Raw genomic sequence first — 19,547 nt, 5'->3', positions numbered from 1 at the left:
CATAATGTATTTGTTTTTATTTATTCTCACTACAAGTACACTTTTACCTTAATCATTTTGTGGCTGGTGAATATAGTATTACTGCATTATTGTTTTTATAAATATCAAATACATTTTCTAAACTAAAAAAAATAGAACTTGGTGTGCACGCTTTATACTATTAAAAAAACGTCCGCAAAGTACGCTGGATCCTCGAGCATGTCTCAACGCCAACTATCCACTGAACTTGTACCTGTGGAGCACGCAAGAAACATGCATATCATTAATTCCATTGTTTCCATGCGGTTATTAGATGGGGTCAACTGATAATGTATTTCCCAGATACACGTTTAGTTAAGGTTGCTGATTTGATATTGTTTAAATTTTGGATTTTGGTCAACATCTCCTATGGAACGGTAATAATGAAGCACACATGCCTATATCTTTATTTTGGCGCTTATATAGCTTTTCAGGATTAGCTTTTGAGGCGCGTACCCAAAATTGACTGAGGGGAGGGGGGATGCGCAGTCATAGGTATAATGTGGAAAAAACAGTATTTAAAGATTCCTTAATAAGGAATCACCCGCTTTTTGGCGCCTGTGAACGCGCCTGCTTTTATTGACCAAGAATGGGCACTTCTGATTCCGCGAGGCTGCATAATGTGTCGTACACCACAATCAAGCGAAGACAGTAGGATATTCATTAACATACAGGTTTCTTTATCTTAAAGTGTTGCGATGTTTCTGAGAGGGCCGTTCGGGGATATAATGGCCTGCTAATTAACTAATGTGTGTGATGAAGGCCTCTCAGCTGTACAATAATGCTTATAATATACGTTTCCGAGAGAAGGGCCTTATATTGTGCTTCCATGCTTACTGTGTAATGATTGCGATAATCACGCAGACAAATACAACCGAGACGTGTAGCTCAAGCTTCGTACCTGTGGAAAGCAAGTCATATCAGTAGTCCCATTATCCACGAATAGTTGCACTCAACCTTGCCACTAAGTTCTAGAGCCTCAGCCAATCTCAAGGGGGCTGGTATAAAAGCAAGGACTGAGGGGTAGCTTTGTGAAAATCCCGCCCTAAGAAAGTATGGATCGTTTTCTGGTTTATTTTTCTTGAATCACACATTTTAAAGCTTCTCGTACAAACAGTGCTACCATAGTAATCGTAGTGCACAATAGCTATCTACCCATTGCGTTTACAATCTCCGGTGGGCGCACCCCTAAATATTACTTATGGGAGCAACTCTTACCCCTATTGTAGCACCGCTCCATCTGAGCCCTATTGGCGCACACCTTCGTCTGACCCATGGGGCTTCGTACCCCTCTTTCTGACCCTTTGAGGCGAAACCCTATTTTTTCTGATCTTTTTGGCGCATTGCTCCCCCTTACCCCTATTGGCCGCCCCACATTCTGATCCTATGGGCGTACCCCCCCCTGAATCTATGAACGCTACGATCCTGATAATCTAAGGTCACAATACATGCAGAGAAGAGCAACAAGGCATAAAAAAGCCGACAAAAACAAACAGGCATAAACAATAACAACAAAAGCCGACAACAAAAACCATAATAACAACAACAGTTGTCACCAGGACCAAGAATTGTCCGGTCAAGTGAATATAATATTTTGGTCCGGTACAATTACCACCAAAAAACAAAACAAAACAAAAAAAACAATCGATACAATAGCGCCAGCAAGAACTTGCAACGTTTTACTATTATGCAAAGTAGAGATTAAACAGCTTTACCATCAGCGTGTATTTTCTACCCTTCATCCTTACCCGATGCGCATTGCGGGCAGCCCACTGCACACTTAACCTCCTGCGTCAAAGGTGCACATGCGCCTGTCGTAGTGTTGGTCAGCGTGATTGTAGCAATGATACATGCGCGGGTCTGAGTGACCTCTCCTCCAATTCCACAGCACTTGCGCTCGCAGTTCGGTTCCGTCGTCCAGTTGGTCCAGCTGGGAAGTACTGTGGGAGACATATGACGTTTTAAGTTAAGGCAGTACGAGGACGTTTATCCCGAGTGGTGAGAAACTCTAAAAGATATGACGAGCATTCATATACCCAAAAACTGCGGAGTACCCCCTGGGGGACATCTTTTTACTCTTGTTTCACGGACGTGCGTCTGATAAGGGACTGCGGGAACTTTCTGATACCTTTGTTTTATGTCTAGGGATATGATAAAGCTTTTGTTTTATGATTCCCTTGTTGTACCATGCTTGGAGCAACTGCAAAATACCAGTCACTGGAAACAAAGTTATTGAGAAGCCACCGTGGTCAAGGGGAAAAAGTACTGCTACCGCGAGCCGTACTCACGGACTAAGGACCCCGGTGGCAGCGCTTCCACAGAGTGTAAACAATTTTTACCTTGCGTCGTTGGCATGACAACGTGTGACGTTGTGGTCCGTGTACTTGTTGGCATTATTTCGCTTGCTACCGTCTCTCTGGTCGATAATGTCTGCGATTTGCTTGCTGGTATATTTTTGGTTGATGAGCTCGTTTTGATACTTTCATGACTATGTGAAGTTGGAGATTGCGTGACAGGCGTTGGGTTCACAGTGCGGTAAGCCGGAAAGCGTGACATACTGTGTGTTACCGATTCTCTTGTCTCGCTTTTGGATGTAAAACTTGATGTTGTTGTCATGGTGTTTGTCATTGTGTTGAATGCCTTAGTGTTCATACTTGTTGCAAATGTCGTTTTCTCGGTGACGACAACACTTCTGATGGATGGCATCAAAGACGACGATAAAGAGGCGTCCCTTGTTTTAATAGAGGATGAGTGGGTTGCCTGTATCGATGGCGTCGAGAAGAGACTGGTACCTGGTGAGCCTAGAGTGGATGGCGCTGTCGTGTTCATTGCAGGAGACAAATTGCCGGTAGAAGGCGTGATAGTAGAAGCCTCGAGACGAAAAATTTGTGTTGTAAGCATAACTAGTGAGAAAAATCTGCAGCCCTGGAAATAAAAAGTATCGTTAGGACATATCTAAAGGCACTTGAAATCGCTGGTCCAATTCTCCCGTTTAAAATACCATTGTGTCCCGCGCGGGTCAGTCGGACAATGGGTGCATAAATACAGTGGCTTCTCCACAGGTAGCCCAAGCTCTTTATTTGTCCCTATTGATTTTACGGTAAACATAGAGCAAAAAACAAAATTAGTGAAAAATGAAAAACAACTGGTTGAAAAGACTTGTGTAGTCTAGTGGTGGGTTTATGTTTACTTTTTGCGTTTTTTTTGGCCGTATTAAAGCGCCTTTTTCAAGATTCAAGATTCACGATTTGAAATTATTTTTTTCAATAGGTATGAGCTCTATGTCAGAAGCGGAGTGGTCAGGTTCCAGAAAGTGTTCAGCGGCGTGGGTAGGTGTGGATCGAGATTGCGAGTCTACAGTTCTGCGGTGGTCGTTAAATTGTTCTTTTAGTTTGCGTTTAGTATCCGATACTAACGTTTTAACGAAACTGACTCAATTGCTATCTTTATCTTTTACTATTTTCATCGTTCTAAAAAAATCGGCGTTGTCGTCGACTTTTTCATTTGAAGGTTTTATTTCATAATGAACTGTCGACGCAGACCACAAGGTCCGGCGCACACCAGCAGACAGAGTCTGTCCGGCGGTTTTCTTCCTACGTTTTAGTCAAATTTATAAAGCATACAAGTGCAGCGAAAATCTCATTATTTTTTTAAGCACATAATATAACAATGCAAAACAAAAACAAACAAAAAAACAATGAATTCATCAAGATCTCACTTTTGCGAACATTTTGCCAGAAACCAAACGCTCGCAATATTTATGTGTCATTGATCCCTTCCCATCGAGCACACTGATCCTCCCCCCCCCCCTCCCCCACACACACACACCCTACTCTTTCTTCGAGGCCTTTGTAAAATGTTAATGAGATGCTACCCGGGATTGTTTGTGTAAATGTAGGCAATATCTCCAGTACCTGAAGGCTTGGACAGGCTATTAAAATATCGAGAAGAATCATTCCAATTGTAATGTTGTGACACAGTATTTTTCTTATTCCATATAGATTTCGCTCGAAGGAAGCGATATGACGAAGACTTGTTTTTTTTTTTTGTAGTATTCGGTATACCTGTGTAGCGCCCGCATTGCATGTTGGGGCACGTGTTTGTAACTGAGTTGAGTGAGTCGCCATCTTAAATAAAACGTTGAGTTTGTACGCTCGGTTTTCCCTCTCACTACGAGCGGATACTACATTTTTAACCGGAGAGACTATGTGTTCAGTCACATGTCATCTGTTTTTGTCATTTCGCATCCTTTTCCTCTGGTTAACGAGTTATCTCAAGTATCTATCAGATGAAAACTTCCTGGATGAACGTACACACTTTATCTCAGAGAGCAAGCCTGTTCTTCCGGATGTCCACCAAAGTCTTGTCTTACATACATTTGACAGCAGTGTTTTCAATGTCATTCATACCCATGCCCGTACCCAGGGGGGTGCAGGGGGTGCGAACGCACCCCCCACACACACACAACGGCCAAAAGTCCCACTTTTGGTTCTCAATAGACGTGCTATTGTAGACAAAAGTCAAATCTAAAAATTGTAAGCTAGATCCACCCTGGTATGTAGCCAAATCCGACAATAAACTTCCCGTGGAGATACTGCAAAGGCATAAAAATGCTTTTTTTTATTATTTCGGAGGTGGTTAAATTTTTATCAGAGAACTCCCCCAACTCGGAAAAAAATAGGTCCACTTTTTCGGATTTCGCTTTTACTCCTGCCATCCATTACAAGCATTCAAATTAAAGGATGTCAATCAACTTTTCCTTTGTTATTGTTCATAATTGAAAATGCAGCGGCTTATTCGCAAGCAAACTTCAAAATAACAATCTACGAATGAAGTCCGATATGTTATTAACGATATTTGATTGAAAATATCTTGGTTACTTGCTTGAATAAGCCGATGGAAATGGATGCTATGTGCGACTCGCTATTGAGCGGGAGCATAAAATGGCAGCGTTTGGATTCCTTCAGCTCCCACGTGGGGGGATTGAAGCGCTTTCACGACCGACAAACGCGGATGACTGCAGAGGAGATTAGCTTTATTTCAACAGTGAAAGTTAGATTGTTGAAGAGCGGTTTTAGTGGCCCTGAAAGTATCGGGGAAGTGCCCGGGAGGGGTGGGATGCTTTTTTCAGAGCAGAGACCAGTGGGGAATTGGAAGTTTTAAAAACGTTTAGGGTTGCACTTTTTTCCCACGACGACCAGCGTCTTTTTTAAGCTGTAAGCACTCTCTTCCTCTTCCCACGCCTCTCTATGCCCTGGTTACAGAGACTTGTTAAGTCGCGCGCTCCTTAATGGAGGGGAACACAACTTTTGTTATTCGGACGCCAAACACCTGGGGTATAACTTTACTCAACCGTCTGGCGTATGTTGTCATAGAAACTGCTGAAAAAGTAAACGCTTTGATATTCTGAACAAAGGAGTTTTTTTATTTTATTTTGGAAAACTCAAGTTTGTTTCTCAATTTTGGATGATGATGTCAAATTAAAATATAGGATATTGGCATTATTATTATATTCCTTGCAAAGCAGCTTACATTTTTCTAAATAATTTTCTAATCGTACTAATCTTTCCCTCTTAAACCCCTCCATATATATTCACCAAAGACAATTCGAAGCAGTATTTCCTTTCGCAAAGTCAAGCCGACTTTTTGGAGAGGCGATCTTTGTTTGGAAAATTCTTATCTGCGTATCCCTAAAAATTCAACCTTCCCCGTTCTCATGCTTGGAAATAAAAAATATATACTTGCTCCAAACTTTACAATATATTAACTCTAACAATCCATATTCCATTGAAGTCGATCGAGATGGACTAGTGGCTATGAAACCATACGTTTCATAGGCCTCGCTGACAGCTTAGAGGTAAAAAGCTGTATTTGCTTAATCAAACACTGATAACATGCGTAGATGCATGTTTCATTGTAAGATAAGTGTAAGTAAATCGTAATAACTTTCCTTACTTACTGAGAACTATCAATGCAAGGGATGATCGCCCACTACCTTAAGTAGGGAAATAAAAATGTATTGGGCCCTTTGTGATTCCACAACATTTTGGTAATGATGAATATCTTCTGATCGTGGCTCATAAGAGAAGATACAACGAAAAACAATTGGAAATTCCTTTTATCTACTACTTTTAGCAGCCAGAATAGAGTGTAAAACACACAACGAGCAGCCACTACTCCGTAATTAATGTATGATTTCCTGGTGTTTAATTGGCAAAAAGAAATATGGTTAATACTGGCTGGGATTAAACTATAGATATTCCATCGTTCTTGTGAGCCATGTTTCTTACACGAAGAACAAGAAGAAATGCGTACTTCTTACTGTAACAAAAACGCACTTTGTTCTTAGAAAACATCCACATGGAAATTGATTAGTCTAATGTCCATTTAGTTGTTTTTATTCACTGTTTTTATGTGTTGTAATTGTCTATTAACAAGTGTTTTCAGTCTATATATGTACGTGCAAGCATCAAACACGAAAAATGATATTATATATACGTTATAACATGGTCAGACCGTATTCACAATAGTAGCTGTATTGATCATAATATCACTAGAAAATTTCAATTAAATACGGCCATATCTAACATTGAACAAGTTTACTTACCATCTTTAAATGGTCGAGAATCGTAAAACGTCGGTAAAATCAGAGTTAATGGCGTCCCCTGGAGCTTTTCCCCTGGAGCTTTTCCGAGAAATGAGTTTTCGTCATTCTTATTACATCGTTTACATTACAATAAAGCGATCCCCACCGTAGATACGGGATAGTTACCAAGCATCCTGGCTACATGTCATCTCTTATTATTTACTGTGAGTCATTACCATTGCCTTTTATCCCAAGAGCACACAAACGGGCGAATGAAAGATCTCCCTCTGTAAGTACAGCTGTGAAATAGTCAGTTGGCAAAGAGGAAAAAGTCCTTCTCATTTGTCAATCACCTACACCGCACTAACACCTAAGAAAATTACTTCCTTTACATTGGTATAAGAAAACTGAAAAAAAAATAAAAGGTTTTCCGCTACATTTTATCAAACGCTGTATTGTAAGACATCTCGCAGAAAAAGACAAGGATACTAAACAATTTCTAAAGACTCTAGGAAATTGACTTTAATTGGAAATCTGAACGTGTTTGGAACGAATCCATCAGAGATGAAAGTTTATTTGTTCTGTTGGAGCTTCACGCATCAATTACTTTTTTCTGAGTTCCTCTTATTGGCATCCAAACTAGGCGGCTAGCTCGAATCACTCTTTGCAAGTACTCGAAAGAAAAAGGAAATAAGTTAAAATGTACAGTATGTTTTGTCTGTGTTTTTCGGCGTTTTCCCATTTTGCATAGCTTCGACCCGAGTAAGCTTTCAGGCTGCTAATAGGCGTTTTGCAAGAAAACTAAAATGTTGCCAAACCAAGTCGTTTTTCTTTATTTCTGGGGGGAGGGGTGGGGTCAGGTTTTTAATATGGTCGTGGTAATAACATCAAAGTCAATCTCTGAGCTTGAAAGCGAATTTTTGGTTTTATATGATTTCGATCATTTTCTACGTCATCCATATTAATTAAAACGAAAGATGGATTAATTAGGAATAAAATTAGGCGTTTGTCCGTTATCTTTATAGCCCCAAAAACAGCCTCGAGCTATTTGTATTTTAGCTCAAAATCCAAGATGGCGGCTACGAATCGCTCGAGGCTGGATTTTCGCGATTACTGAGTAAACGCCTGCATCACAGGCTGATTTGGATAGGAGACGCTCCTTTGATGTAGCGAAAAAAGATAGCTACATCTCAAATGTCTTCCTAGAGGCTTTACGGTATGTAAACTAACACTATGTGAAATTTGTTGTGATAATTCCTCACTGGTAGGTGTGACCTTTGCGTTCCTCCGGGTTGCTGAGGTCATAAGAAATAACCAAAACCGGACTAAAACATTTCAGAATTCACATCTGTTTATAAGGATTTTGAGAGCATAAAAGAGCCCTCAGCGCCAGCGCTTGCAAAAAGTACTCGGTATGGGTTGTGTGTGGAAGCCTTTGGTTGGATTATGTATCGTTTTATTGATGGAAGCATCATCCGCGGACGAATGGTCTAGTCGAGCAAATCCGGGTCTTATTCTGGATAGGGCTAGAATCAAGAATAATCGGCCTATTATAGGTAAGGGGAAATTATACCAAACACTGTAGCATAAAAAAGGTAAGCTTCATTATATGCGGGAAGACTGCGAAATCCTTAAACATGAGGTTTCGCTATTAAAAGGGAAAGCTCCTCCCACCCCAGGGCTCAGGAACAATCAGTTATTAATGGCCGTCAATGAGCAATTGTCATGACAATTGCTCTGAGCGCTAAATTCAAATTTTATATTCTAACCAAAATAAATATCATTGCCAGAGTTGTCGATCTAAAAATGTTTCTATCTATCGTAAAATAATGCTATACCAAGCTGTGTGCGCTCTGAAATACGAGCATTTTCATCACAGCGCGAGAATAATTTATGCAGGTGCGCTAGATTATGGATAGCGCAAAATTTTTAAATTTGCACCGACAACGTGAGTGGACAGCAAATAACTAATTTAAGATGACTAATTTAACAAGCTCTTATCACAACTGTCTTGTTACTTGTGCAAAAAAAACTTTTATTCCAGCCGACTGAGGCTCAGAGATAAGCAATTTTGCAGGAGGCTTATAATTTGACTGCTAGCGTTGCAGTGTTCTGATTTTAATTGCAAATTCGAACCCGGGGGTGGGAGGAGCTTTCCCTTTTATAGCGCAACCTCGTGTTAAAGCTTCGTAACTGATGGAAATCATGGTTTCAGTGTTCAGTTATTCACGTTGGAAAACGATTCTTGTTTTGTTCAGTAATAAACAGCCGCCATGTTAGTGTAGAAATTGACGAATATCTAAAACATGACAATGTGGGCTTTTTTATTTATTGAACCACAAAAAATACACAAGAATTCAAAATCGGAGCGACTCCAGAATACCCGTACAAACAAATGGTGCACAATGAACTTCACGCCTTGATTTCTATAGAACGATGCAGGAAATACAAGGCCCTTGAAAAATGCAAATATGTGGACGGCGAATCTGAAGTTCCCCAAACCATTGTTTATTCAAATGTTGTTTACTGTTGAATCGATTGTATCGCGACTCGCGTTTTCAAAACACGATTTGTTTTGGTTTTCTGTTCCGTCAGTAAAACCATTCTGAGCCAATCAGAGTCTCGCTTTGTGCACTTCCCTGGCTATCCTATGGACGAAAACCAGACAGTGTCGCGACAGAAAGCCAGGCAACTGCAATAGGCGAGATATGGCAAGAATCTGATTGGCTTAGAATAATTTGACGGGCGGAACGGAAAATCCTAACAAAAGACAAAAACAAATCGATGTTTTGAAAATGCGGCGTCGCGATACAACGGATTCGACAGTAATATTTTCTAAGGCGTATCGATTGCCTTCTTCCAGGAATCCTGACACAGGAGGCGACTGCAGGACTGCTACGCGCCGGCGAGGGACAGGTGATCCTGGCTTCTTACGTCAAGATGGTGGAATCTGCAGGGGCGAGAGCTGCTCCGATATTGTATCCTTTTAGCTTCTCCCCAGTCTAGTCCCAGACGTTCTTACCGGGTTTCCTGTGCTCGGAGATGAGCCATGAGGTAGTGTTGGGGCTAGGACGAGCTCACCCACAGAGAGATAGATGGGGAGATACCATTCACAGGAAACCCAACCACAGGAAAGCCGATAAGAACGCCTGGGACTAGGCTAGCTTCTCCCTTATTCAGACAAGTGTCTTGGGGACGGTATTTGACTCATACGATAAAGGATCGATTTGTTTTGATAAAAAGGCCAATCACGCCGCCATTTTATGCTCCCGCTCAATGCCGAGTCACACAAAGCACCCATTTTCCATATCGGCTATTTCAAGCAAGTAACCAAGATATTTTCAATCAAATATCCTCGATAAAATATCAGGCTTAATTTGTGGATTGTTATTTGGAAGTTTCCTTGCGAATAAACCGCTGTATTTTCAATGATAAACAACAACAAATGAGTTGGGGGTCGACATTCTTAAAAACAGTACATAGTACAGAGAACATAGCAACAACTAAGATCGACATTCTTAAAAACAGTACATAGTACAGAGAACATAGCAACAACTAAGATCGACATTCTTAAAAACAGTACATAGTACAGAGAACATAGCAACAACTAAGATCGACATTCTTAAAAACAGTACATAGTGCAGAAAACATAGCAACAACTAAGATCGACATTCTTAAAAACAGTTCATAGAACAAAGAACATAGCAACAACTAATCTACTGCGCAGTCGTTCTAAACCTGTCACGCGATGCCTTTGAGCTGGCCACTTTCCTTTTATCCATCAATATAAGCTACCGTAATGATTCGAATAATCGCCTTTCTTTAAATAAACGTCCCCTCCCTAATAAGCACCCCCGACCTCGGCTCAAGTGGAAGTATGACTTCATAAATGACATTTGAACCCAAAACAGAACAAACAAACAAACAAAAAAACGCTGCTGCGATGAGAACAAAACACAATCTTTATAGGCAGTGAGGATACATGACACGCTAGCAAACAGCAGGGCCAAACTCGGCCCTGTTGTGATTTTTAAGGTGTTGACGCGACGTTTCCTTGACAACTATGACAGCGTTGATAGAACCCCTGAAGAGATCGAGAAGATGTTTCACTCAGTTAGCGGGTTAGTACAAACCAAAGTAGTCTGGAATGGATGGGAGGTGTCGGAAGGGAAGGTGTCGGGATAGGGGACGTGAAAGTCGGACTCAAGGTGAGAGAGGAAAGGGCGTTTATAAACTATTAACATATTTTCCTGATGATTTTCCTGAAACTTTTTTCAGGGTTGTATTTCCCGGTGGACATATCAAGCTAAATGCTTCTAGATATGCCGCTGTTGGAAAGCAGATTCTGGAGTTGGCCATAAAGGAAAACCTTAAAGGGGAAGTGTTCCCTGTGTGGGCGGAGTGCCTTGGCCTGGAGCTCATATCTATGATAATATCAGGAGTGTCACTTAATCACGGACAGTACAAAAACAACCTCTTACACTACACCGATGCTAGAAACCTCCTCCTGCCGCTTAAGCTAACGCCTGGTAAGTCAGGGCCGTAGCAAGGGTTGGGATCTCTAGGGCTATGTTCCCCCAAATTACAAGGAAATGACCAGTAGGGGCGTGACTGTGTCCCCCCATGTTTTTTTATGTTTCTATATTGTGCACCTCCCCCCTCATTTTACGTGGCCTGCTACTGCTACGCTACAAACATCCACTTTATATTAGCTAACCCTTTGAGAGCCTATTTTTTAGAGCCCTTCCCTTCAATTGTTTTAACCATCAAATTATTATTTTTTTATCCGCTTGATATCTCCCCCTCCCACCTTTAGGGTATTAACTGAACACACCAGTGAAATATGATAATGATGTCTTTAATTCACATGTCCTCACTTTAGATTTTCGACAGAGTAAGCTATTTGGTACAGCGTCCCAGCAACTTATCGATCACATTCAGTCCCACCCAATAGCGTACAATAATCACATCAAGGGCATATCTCCCAAGGTGAGCATATAGTAAAAATTATACCAACGGGAGAAACGAGTCATCTTGATTACGTGGGGAATTCCCGTGAACATGCGCGCCCCCATCGCCGCGGGGAGAAGGGAGGCACCCGAAAGGACAAAAAAGGCCACCCGAAACGGGTCCACAGTATATAGGCGGCTAGGTACTGGAATAACGAAGACTACGTGCCCTTCTTTCTTTACGTTACAGAAATTCCATCGATACAAAAGACTAAGCAATATGTTCAGGATTGTTTCAACAAACGTAGACAGACAAGGTTCCGAGTTTATAGCCACACTTGAAGGTAAAATGTTCACTAAGATGTTCTAAATAAGGGGCGTTATATGCATAGATATAATGTTTTTCTTTGAACTTTGTAAATAAATTTACAATGACATGGAAACTTTTTAGCAGGTTTTTTTCAACACGTAACATTTTTATTTTGATGCGCATGCGTAAGGAAGAGAAATGCCGCTGTTCCTGTTTCACTGGCACCCTTCCAAGCCCATGTTTGAGTGGTCCACTGAGAAGGTGTTCTCGCACTCCCAGGAGGCGATATGGCTAGGGCAACATGTTGCCGATGTCTTCATAAATCAAGGTACATTCAATAGACACACACAGAAACCCAGGGAAAAGCGTTGAATCTTATCGAACTTTCGTGAGCCACGGAAGGGGGGCCCCTGAAGACTTAAATCCGACGTGCATTCTTTTAAGCATTTTTATATTTTTATCTTATAGTATTTGAGCTTTCAGTTACCCAGAGTCCCCCGTTTGGGGCATGCACCTAAACAAGAAAAGAAGCTGATGATTTCTTATATGCAGATGTTGTGGCAGGCCACGAAATATAGGGGGGGGGGGGGGGCGGCGTGAAATATTTGGGTTGGGGGGGGGGGGGGTGATACTACCGCTGCTAAAGCCCTGATACTGCCCCGCTATTTTCCTAAAATTATTTTTTCTTTTTCTTGAGAGTGGTTTTCAAATTCCCGTGCAACAAAATGTATTTGAAATAAAGTGTACAAGTCAAGCCAGAACAAAAGAACACGAAGACATTACGGTGTCTTAATAAACTAACTAGTATTTTACAGGTTTTTGAAAACCACTCAAACTCCATTTGTTTTCACTTTAGCTCGGCAAAGCGGCCACCGGTTCCCAACACGCAGGGAAGAGGCAAGAGCTCTTATCTACAACTACCCAGTGACGTACACAGGGGTAGAGACCACCTTCATGCAAGCCTACTTCTTCCAGATGACCAATAGAAACGCGAGTGCATTGCCTTAGTAAAGTTCACATTGCAACGTTAGTATGGGAGAAAAATATGGCAAAAAAATTTAGAGAGGAATAGAAAAAAGAGTAGAGGAGGATAGGCTAGCAAAATATAACAACACCTTAGTGGGGGTGGGACACAGGGGGTCCCCCCCCCCCAATATTTTCCAAAATTAAAAAAAATGACCATTTGGGGCGTGGCTGTGCAACCCATTGATTTTTTAATGTTTCTGTATCGTGAAGTATCCTCCAGGCCCGGGAAACGACTATAAGATTCGCTTATTCACTGATCATGGGCTTAAAAATTATAAGGAAAAGACCAGAAGGGGTGTGGCTGTGCCCCCAATATTTTCTTAATGTTTCTGTATCGTGCCCTGCCAAAGCTTTGTATAAAGAGTAGAAAAGAGAGTAAAGGATAATCACAGGAGATAAGCTACAAAATATAAGGAGTAATAGAAGAAAGGGGGACTGCACTGTGCTTTGTTGCTTTTGTCTTGAATAACCTATAATATTTTTGACAACACAATAGATGGTAATAGTGTAAAATAAAGTGTAACATAAATTAAATCAAACAAAAAAAAGAAGATCCTGCAAAAGCCACATAAAGTGGGCATGAGTTTTATTTTATCTTAAATAATGACAATTTAACAGGCTTTGAAGAAATGCACAAAAGTATGTTTAAAACAGACACTCTCTTGTATGTTCTGAACAGGAACAGAAGATCTAAAATTGGATTAATAAATATCATTGTCACAAATGCAAGGATATGTCTTTAGAAATACACTCTCGCAAATCTCTTTACAAAATCTCAAAGGTGGTTTTTGCCATGTGGTTGTGGTTGTTGAGGTGTGGCATAAGGTTCCTGTTCTGTGCGTAACATGCTCATCCGACTGTCAGGCATAGATCTTGTGCTTGATCAAAGCCCTTTAATAAGCTCAGAGGCCTCTTTCTTTGCCTGAAAGTAATCAAAGTTCATAATATGTCTACAATCTCTCATAGGCTTTGATTCACAAGGGAGAGACAGAGAGAGAGGGGGGGAGAGGTTTGGAAGAGCCACACCCATCAACTATTAGGTCTGCTAAATGGCCACACCCTCCTTCCCAAGGACCAAGATCCTGGTTACAGCTTGTAGCATAATTTACACTTTCAAATGTCTGTAGACATTCTCATAACCAGACAATCTAAATAGAAAAAAATATTTTGTATTATTGTCAATAAGTATTCTTTGGTGTAGTCAACACCTGGACTACAAAACAACATTTAAATAAATATTCACAGAGCCAAGAAAAGCCCCTCCCCACAGCCCCTCCCTCTATCAAGCCCCTCCCCCTGGCCAATTGGCCTCACCTGTTCGTCGTCCACAGTCCTACACACACAGTTTGCGGCCTTCTCCAGCCAGAACTTGGCTTTCTCTAGCTTCTTCAGCCGAGCATAAGTCTTTCCAAGCATAAGATGGTTTTTACTGAAGAAGTTAGGCTGTACTGGGGATACACAAAGTAAAGGATAAGTAATACTGTACTTGTAAAGCAGTGGGTGCTCCAAGTTTAAACCTTTGGCTAGATCAGGCAAGATCTGGGTTATTTCCATTTCCAGAATCCACACAAAGACCAGTTTTCATCTAATTTAAGTTATTTTTTTAAACCCACCAAAATGGAATACTGCTGTACCTGGTTGTTTTATTTGTTGCCAAGTACAGCAGCATTTTGTAAACTATTTATTATTATAATTTTTTTTTTTGGGGGGGGGGTGAGGTGGTTGTTCCCTTGGCCAGATTTATACCCTGAGTATCTTGATCTTGTTGTGATTATTTTGCATTTTTGTTTGGCTAGTGGGCACTTATCACAGCTTGTAAAGCTGGGTTGAGGGGTCAATGGGCTCCTTTGGCTCCTCTGGCTCCTTTGAGCCTGTTATTGTAAAAGAAATCCTAGCATTTTAAAATAAAGTGTTAAAACTAAGCCTAAAAACTATATCGTTAAAACTAAGCGTAAAAACGTAAGCGTTAAAACTTACATGATTCAGCCATCTCGAAGTGATTCAGTGCCTACACAAGCAGCAATAACAATAACAAAATTAATTAGAATTATGGTGATGTACAAGCACAATTGTAACACTTTCCTAATAGTTACTATGTCTAGATACAGATACAAAAATCCATTACCTACAACCTACCTACAAAATTACACTTCCCTAGTACATGGACATAAAAATAAATAAGTGAACAAATAAAGAGCTTAACCTACTCAATGAGTGGATAATGGCAGCTCAATGCTATATACCTCATCATACGTTGAAGATGGAGGAGTGGAGAATATAGCGGCAGCTAGCTTGTGCTGGTACCAAGGCATGTCAGCAAATGTGAAACACCTGATACACAGATGACTATCCATCATCATCATCATCATCATCATTACCATGAAAACTTACATTATCACCATTTAACCATCATCATCAAAACCATTACTATTCCCATCACCATCATCTTTGTCTTCTTCATTATTATTGTTGTCACTATGGTCGTTGTTGTCATCATTGTTATTGCAATCAACATCAACAGAGATCAACTCTAAACTGGAAAAAAACCTATTAAGTGGAAACATCTTAGGGTCCTGGCCCCGTACGCAGTTCTGCTCAAGGTTAAACCAATCAGCTATCGAGCTATGATTTGGGGTTTGAACGGTGCAGATCTGCGCGGTTTGAGCCAATCAGAGGTTATAGATCTCGGTGACATCAAGGAGGTGTTGACATACAATAACCAGACTACTCTGTATGACATAAATATCTGGTTATTACATGTCAACAGAGGTCAAAGCCTTTATTAATTCTCAAACAAAAGGTAAAACAAAACCTCTGAAAGTCTCTGAACGAAAACACCTTCCTTTGACTAAATAAATGCAAGCGCAGGGCTGCACCTTTTGTCTTGTGACCACTTGCAATGATAAGCACTCCAACTCGCATTGCTTCACGTTATGGTCGGCTTGATCATTCTGACTTTTTTGATTTGATAAGATAACGTCCGGTTTGCTAACAGTGAAGTGCAAAATATCTTGAAAGATTAGCACAAAATGGTGCAGTCGTGTGCAAAACTCGTAATTAACTTACAAGTTTTTCCTTTTCGCATCACTTTCATAACTATATAGTGACATGTTTATTTGTAATCAATATGTTTGAGTTAAAATACGAAACTAAGCCGAGTAGATTAACCAAGTGGCAGGGACAAGGGCATAGCTGCTCTGCGCTAGGTAGCAGTTCACCTGGGTTTCGATATCATGCTAAATACGGGATTCGCTGATATATGAGCAGTCCTGCGCAACAGGAAGTTAATAATTGTATCATTTTTGGCTAATGCGAGCGCAGGGCTGCGCTCAAGTTTTGCCGTTTCGCGTTACTTTTATAACGAGCCCAAAATTTCTCAAAATAAGAGAGTACTTAACAGATAATTCTGGATATAATGACACATTTATTTTTAATCAATATGTTTGAGTTAAAATACGAAACTAAGCTGAGTAGATTAACCAAGTGGCAAGGACAAGGGCATAGCTGCTTGTCCTAATGGCTATTGGCTAATGTGAGCACAGGACTGCGCTTTTTGTTTTGTGACCACATGCAATGATAAGCACTCCAACTCGCGTTGCCTCGCATCACAGCCGGCTTGATCATTCCGAGTTTACTGTTAAGCGACCAAAGATGGATATTTGTATGGTTGCATGCGCATTTACAACGACTTTGTCCATGGAAGGGATAGGGATAGCAAAAGATAATCGAAAGCAAAGTAACAAGTCCGCCGTGGCCGATAAAGGCTTGCCAAGCTCCCAGTTGAAATTGAAATCCGAAAATAAGAAAGGCATTATATTGGAGTTAATCGATTAACTCTAAGGAGGAGATACACGAAGGATGTTCCAGTACATGAGAACACTGTTCTTAACTCGCCAAAACAATCCCGCCAAATAGCACCCCTCAAGTAAGCTAAAAATAATACACATATCAAACACAAAAAGGATCAATTTGAGAAACTATAATAATAAAAGAAGACCTGTGGAAATAATGTCGCTCCTCTTTAGCTTAGTGTATTCAGTCAAAGAAGGTGTTTTCGTTCAGAGACTTTCAGAGGTTTTGTTTTACCTTTTGTTTGAGAATTAACAAAGGCTTTGACCTCTGTTGACATGTAATAACCAGATATTTATGTCATACAGAGTAGTCTGGTTATTGTATGTCAACACCTCCTTGATGTCACCGAGATCTATAACCTCTGATTGGCTCAAATCGCGCAGATCTGCACCGTTCAAACCCCAAATCATAGCTCGATAGCTGATTGGTTTAACCTTGAGCAGAACGGCGTACGGGGCCAGGACCCTAAGATGTTTCCACTTAATAGGTTTTTTTTCCAGTTTAGAGTTGATCTCTGTTCATCATGATCATCATAACTATTATCATTCATCACTGTAATCATCTCTATCAACACTATCATCATCATTACATTCATCATAAACATCATCAGGGCTTTCATTAAAGTCATTTTATCTTTTTAATTCAAGACTCTTAAAAAAAAAGTAGCCAGCACCCGATGAAAAATAGCCGGCACTTCTGCCGGCCGCCATGGCCAAATGAAACCGCTGCATCATCATCATCACTATCATCATCATCGCCATCATCAATATTATAATGACCATCATCATCATCACCATCATCATCAACTTTATCTCTACCGCCTGCAGTACAGAATACCAATTCCTTAGTCCTGAATACTTACCAGAGACCAAGTAAATGGCGTGAGGTTGCATCTGTAGGATTAAGATCCACTGCTTTCTAGGGAAATATATATGTGATCAGCTATTTGTGGCACCATCATACATATCATATGACCATGACCATGTCAGGGGTGTACCTGCATTCAAGCCAGCTAAGACCACACTCTGACAGATTCTTTTGGACATATATTGTCATATTAGGGTGATGGTCTTAAGTCTGAAGGCAGCCAAGGAAAGTAATTGTTGCTATCACCAGCAAGATCACCATTAATACCATCACATGACTAAGTGTCATTAAAATAATTAAATCTACAACCTTTTTTCTATACTGACATCAATTTACCAATAATTCTATGTTACCTGGAAATGATCTCTGATGGTATAAGCGTTCTGTATTTTTGTTTTTGTGCCTTCAAAGTCTCCCACATTGCTTACAGTGATGGCATACCACTAGGGGAAAAAGGGAAAAAAAGGAATTATATTATATAGCGTAAATGCTTGTTTTAAGCACCCTGGTCACATTTTTTAATTTTAATTTTTCCTATACCAAGCTTACCTTATGGCAGGCAAAATCCCTATCATCCAGTTCAACAGACTTTTTAGCATACTCTAGAGCCTCATAGGTAAATTTCTTCTTCTCATTACCATCTTTTGCTCTCTCTGCTTTGTTCCTGGCAGCCCGCGCAAGGCGCCACATTGTTCCTGCCTTGTCACTCTCTTTAAACTTAATCAACACTTCATACAACTCATCAATAGCATTGTTATCAAAGAGTTCATCAGCTTTCTCAAGGGCAAGGTCTTCTTCGCTGGCTTTGGGCGTTGGCAGCACTTCTGGCTGTACATTTGAAGAGCTTCCAAACAAACTAAAGCCTATGAGTGGGGGAACAGTGAGAGTACTGTACCAGAAGCGATAAGACCTGGACCACGACAAGTACCCAATCTAGGAAACATATAGAAATCATATTTTTGGATACAAAGGGAGAGTTGTAGCATGGCTTTTCTGGGTATGATGGGTGATACAATAAGGAAAACACAAAGATAGAATGGCATGGATGTTTAATTTGTGCATTGGCCGTGCTTAAAGCTCTAATTACGTTCTCACTGATGTGAAAAGAGTGTGAGCCAAGTAGTCCCACATGCTTAAGGTCTGTAAGTACAATGGTGTTCAATGCAATGCACTCTATGCATAACACATAGCCGTCAACTCATATGTATTAGGCGGGCGTCACAAGATTTTGGACTTTATCACAAGCCTTATTTTTGTGAGAATGTTCGTACATTCTCTGTATTCACCCGCATTGGCTCTCTTGGATATGTTTCACATATTTACTGTATTTTCCCTGATTTCACAAGATTCCTGTCCAAATTGGGTTGACAGCTATGATCATAATAGCTATAGTCCAAACTAGTCTGCATAGCAAAAGTTACTGTATTTTATGAGGGAAAAGAACCTTAGAAAATTAGAGGAAACACGACGAGAACTTTGCAAGATTAGAAGAAGTAATTTGGGGTTAGAGAGGGTATGAAGTTCAAGGCCCTGCCCTCTCCCCCGCCCTCCCCCTTGCTCTCTTGTTAAACGCTACTCCCTAGAAACTCCATAAGCATAATAATTTAAGTGTTCTCCTTCCCTTTCAGATGTGGTACAAAGCGTCATGCAATTTTTATGAGGGTTGTCAGTCTTTTGGCGTTACTAGTCGTGTTTAAATCTTACAAAAAGTGTTTCAATCTTGAAAATGTATATATTGGTGAACCAACCTTTCTGATAAAATTTCGATTTCTACATATTACCCAAATTGAGCGCGAAAAACTTGGCAGACCGTTGATCTTGTAGAAAACCCTCACAAAACCGGTTCGCAAAGAGGGGAAGGAGGCCGCCATCTTTGAACCACAGGGTTCAAATAAATTACACGCCACAGGAAACCCAAAACAATAACCCGTGGAACGCC

At 40.6% G+C, this 19,547-nt stretch overlaps 3 protein-coding genes across 4 annotated transcripts; 1 reads left to right on the top strand and 2 right to left on the bottom strand.

Annotated features, from left to right (window-relative positions):
- Positions 1-2: 2 nt before the first annotated feature.
- Positions 3-6,865, bottom strand: LOC5504663 (putative protein TPRXL). The gene is made up of 5 exons (XM_032373008.2): positions 6,626-6,865; positions 2,358-2,943; positions 1,767-1,958; positions 856-919; positions 3-232 (listed from the first exon to the last, which is right to left on the bottom strand). Exons 1-5 carry the CDS (start codon positions 6,626-6,628, stop codon positions 214-216), a joined length of 864 nt encoding a protein of 287 aa, XP_032228899.1. The 5' UTR covers positions 6,629-6,865; the 3' UTR covers positions 3-213.
- A 652-nt stretch (positions 6,866-7,517) lies between these two features.
- LOC5504677 (gamma-glutamyl hydrolase) lies at positions 7,518-13,613 on the top strand. 2 transcript variants are annotated; one of them, XM_001625500.3, is made up of 8 exons: positions 7,518-7,820; positions 9,468-9,582; positions 10,675-10,725; positions 10,883-11,133; positions 11,487-11,593; positions 11,804-11,897; positions 12,054-12,191; positions 12,720-13,613. In XM_001625500.3, exons 2-8 carry the CDS (start codon positions 9,545-9,547, stop codon positions 12,869-12,871), a joined length of 831 nt encoding a protein of 276 aa, XP_001625550.1. In that variant the 5' UTR covers positions 7,518-7,820; positions 9,468-9,544; the 3' UTR covers positions 12,872-13,613. The 2 variants fall into 2 exon arrangements, with proteins under 2 accessions (XP_001625550.1, XP_032228897.1); XM_032373006.2 differs by lacking the exon at positions 7,518-7,820 and adding an exon at positions 7,862-8,160.
- On the bottom strand, positions 13,443-19,511 carry LOC5504661 (regulator of microtubule dynamics protein 1). Its single transcript, XM_001625517.3, has 8 exons — positions 19,357-19,511; positions 18,158-18,541; positions 17,962-18,051; positions 17,604-17,659; positions 15,133-15,220; positions 14,867-14,897; positions 14,204-14,337; positions 13,443-13,811 (listed from the first exon to the last, which is right to left on the bottom strand). The coding sequence occupies exons 1-8, from the start codon at positions 19,477-19,479 to the stop codon at positions 13,773-13,775; spliced, it is 945 nt and encodes a 314-aa protein (XP_001625567.2). The 5' UTR covers positions 19,480-19,511; the 3' UTR covers positions 13,443-13,772.
- Between the last annotated feature and the right edge of the window lie 36 nt (positions 19,512-19,547).

This window comes from Nematostella vectensis, chromosome 12, assembly GCF_932526225.1.
Source record: "Nematostella vectensis chromosome 12, jaNemVect1.1, whole genome shotgun sequence".
In the NCBI taxonomy this organism is placed as follows: domain Eukaryota; kingdom Metazoa; phylum Cnidaria; class Anthozoa; order Actiniaria; family Edwardsiidae; genus Nematostella; species Nematostella vectensis.
The sequence above is the reverse complement of the archived record's forward strand: the minus strand, read 5'-3'. Positions and strand labels throughout refer to the sequence as shown.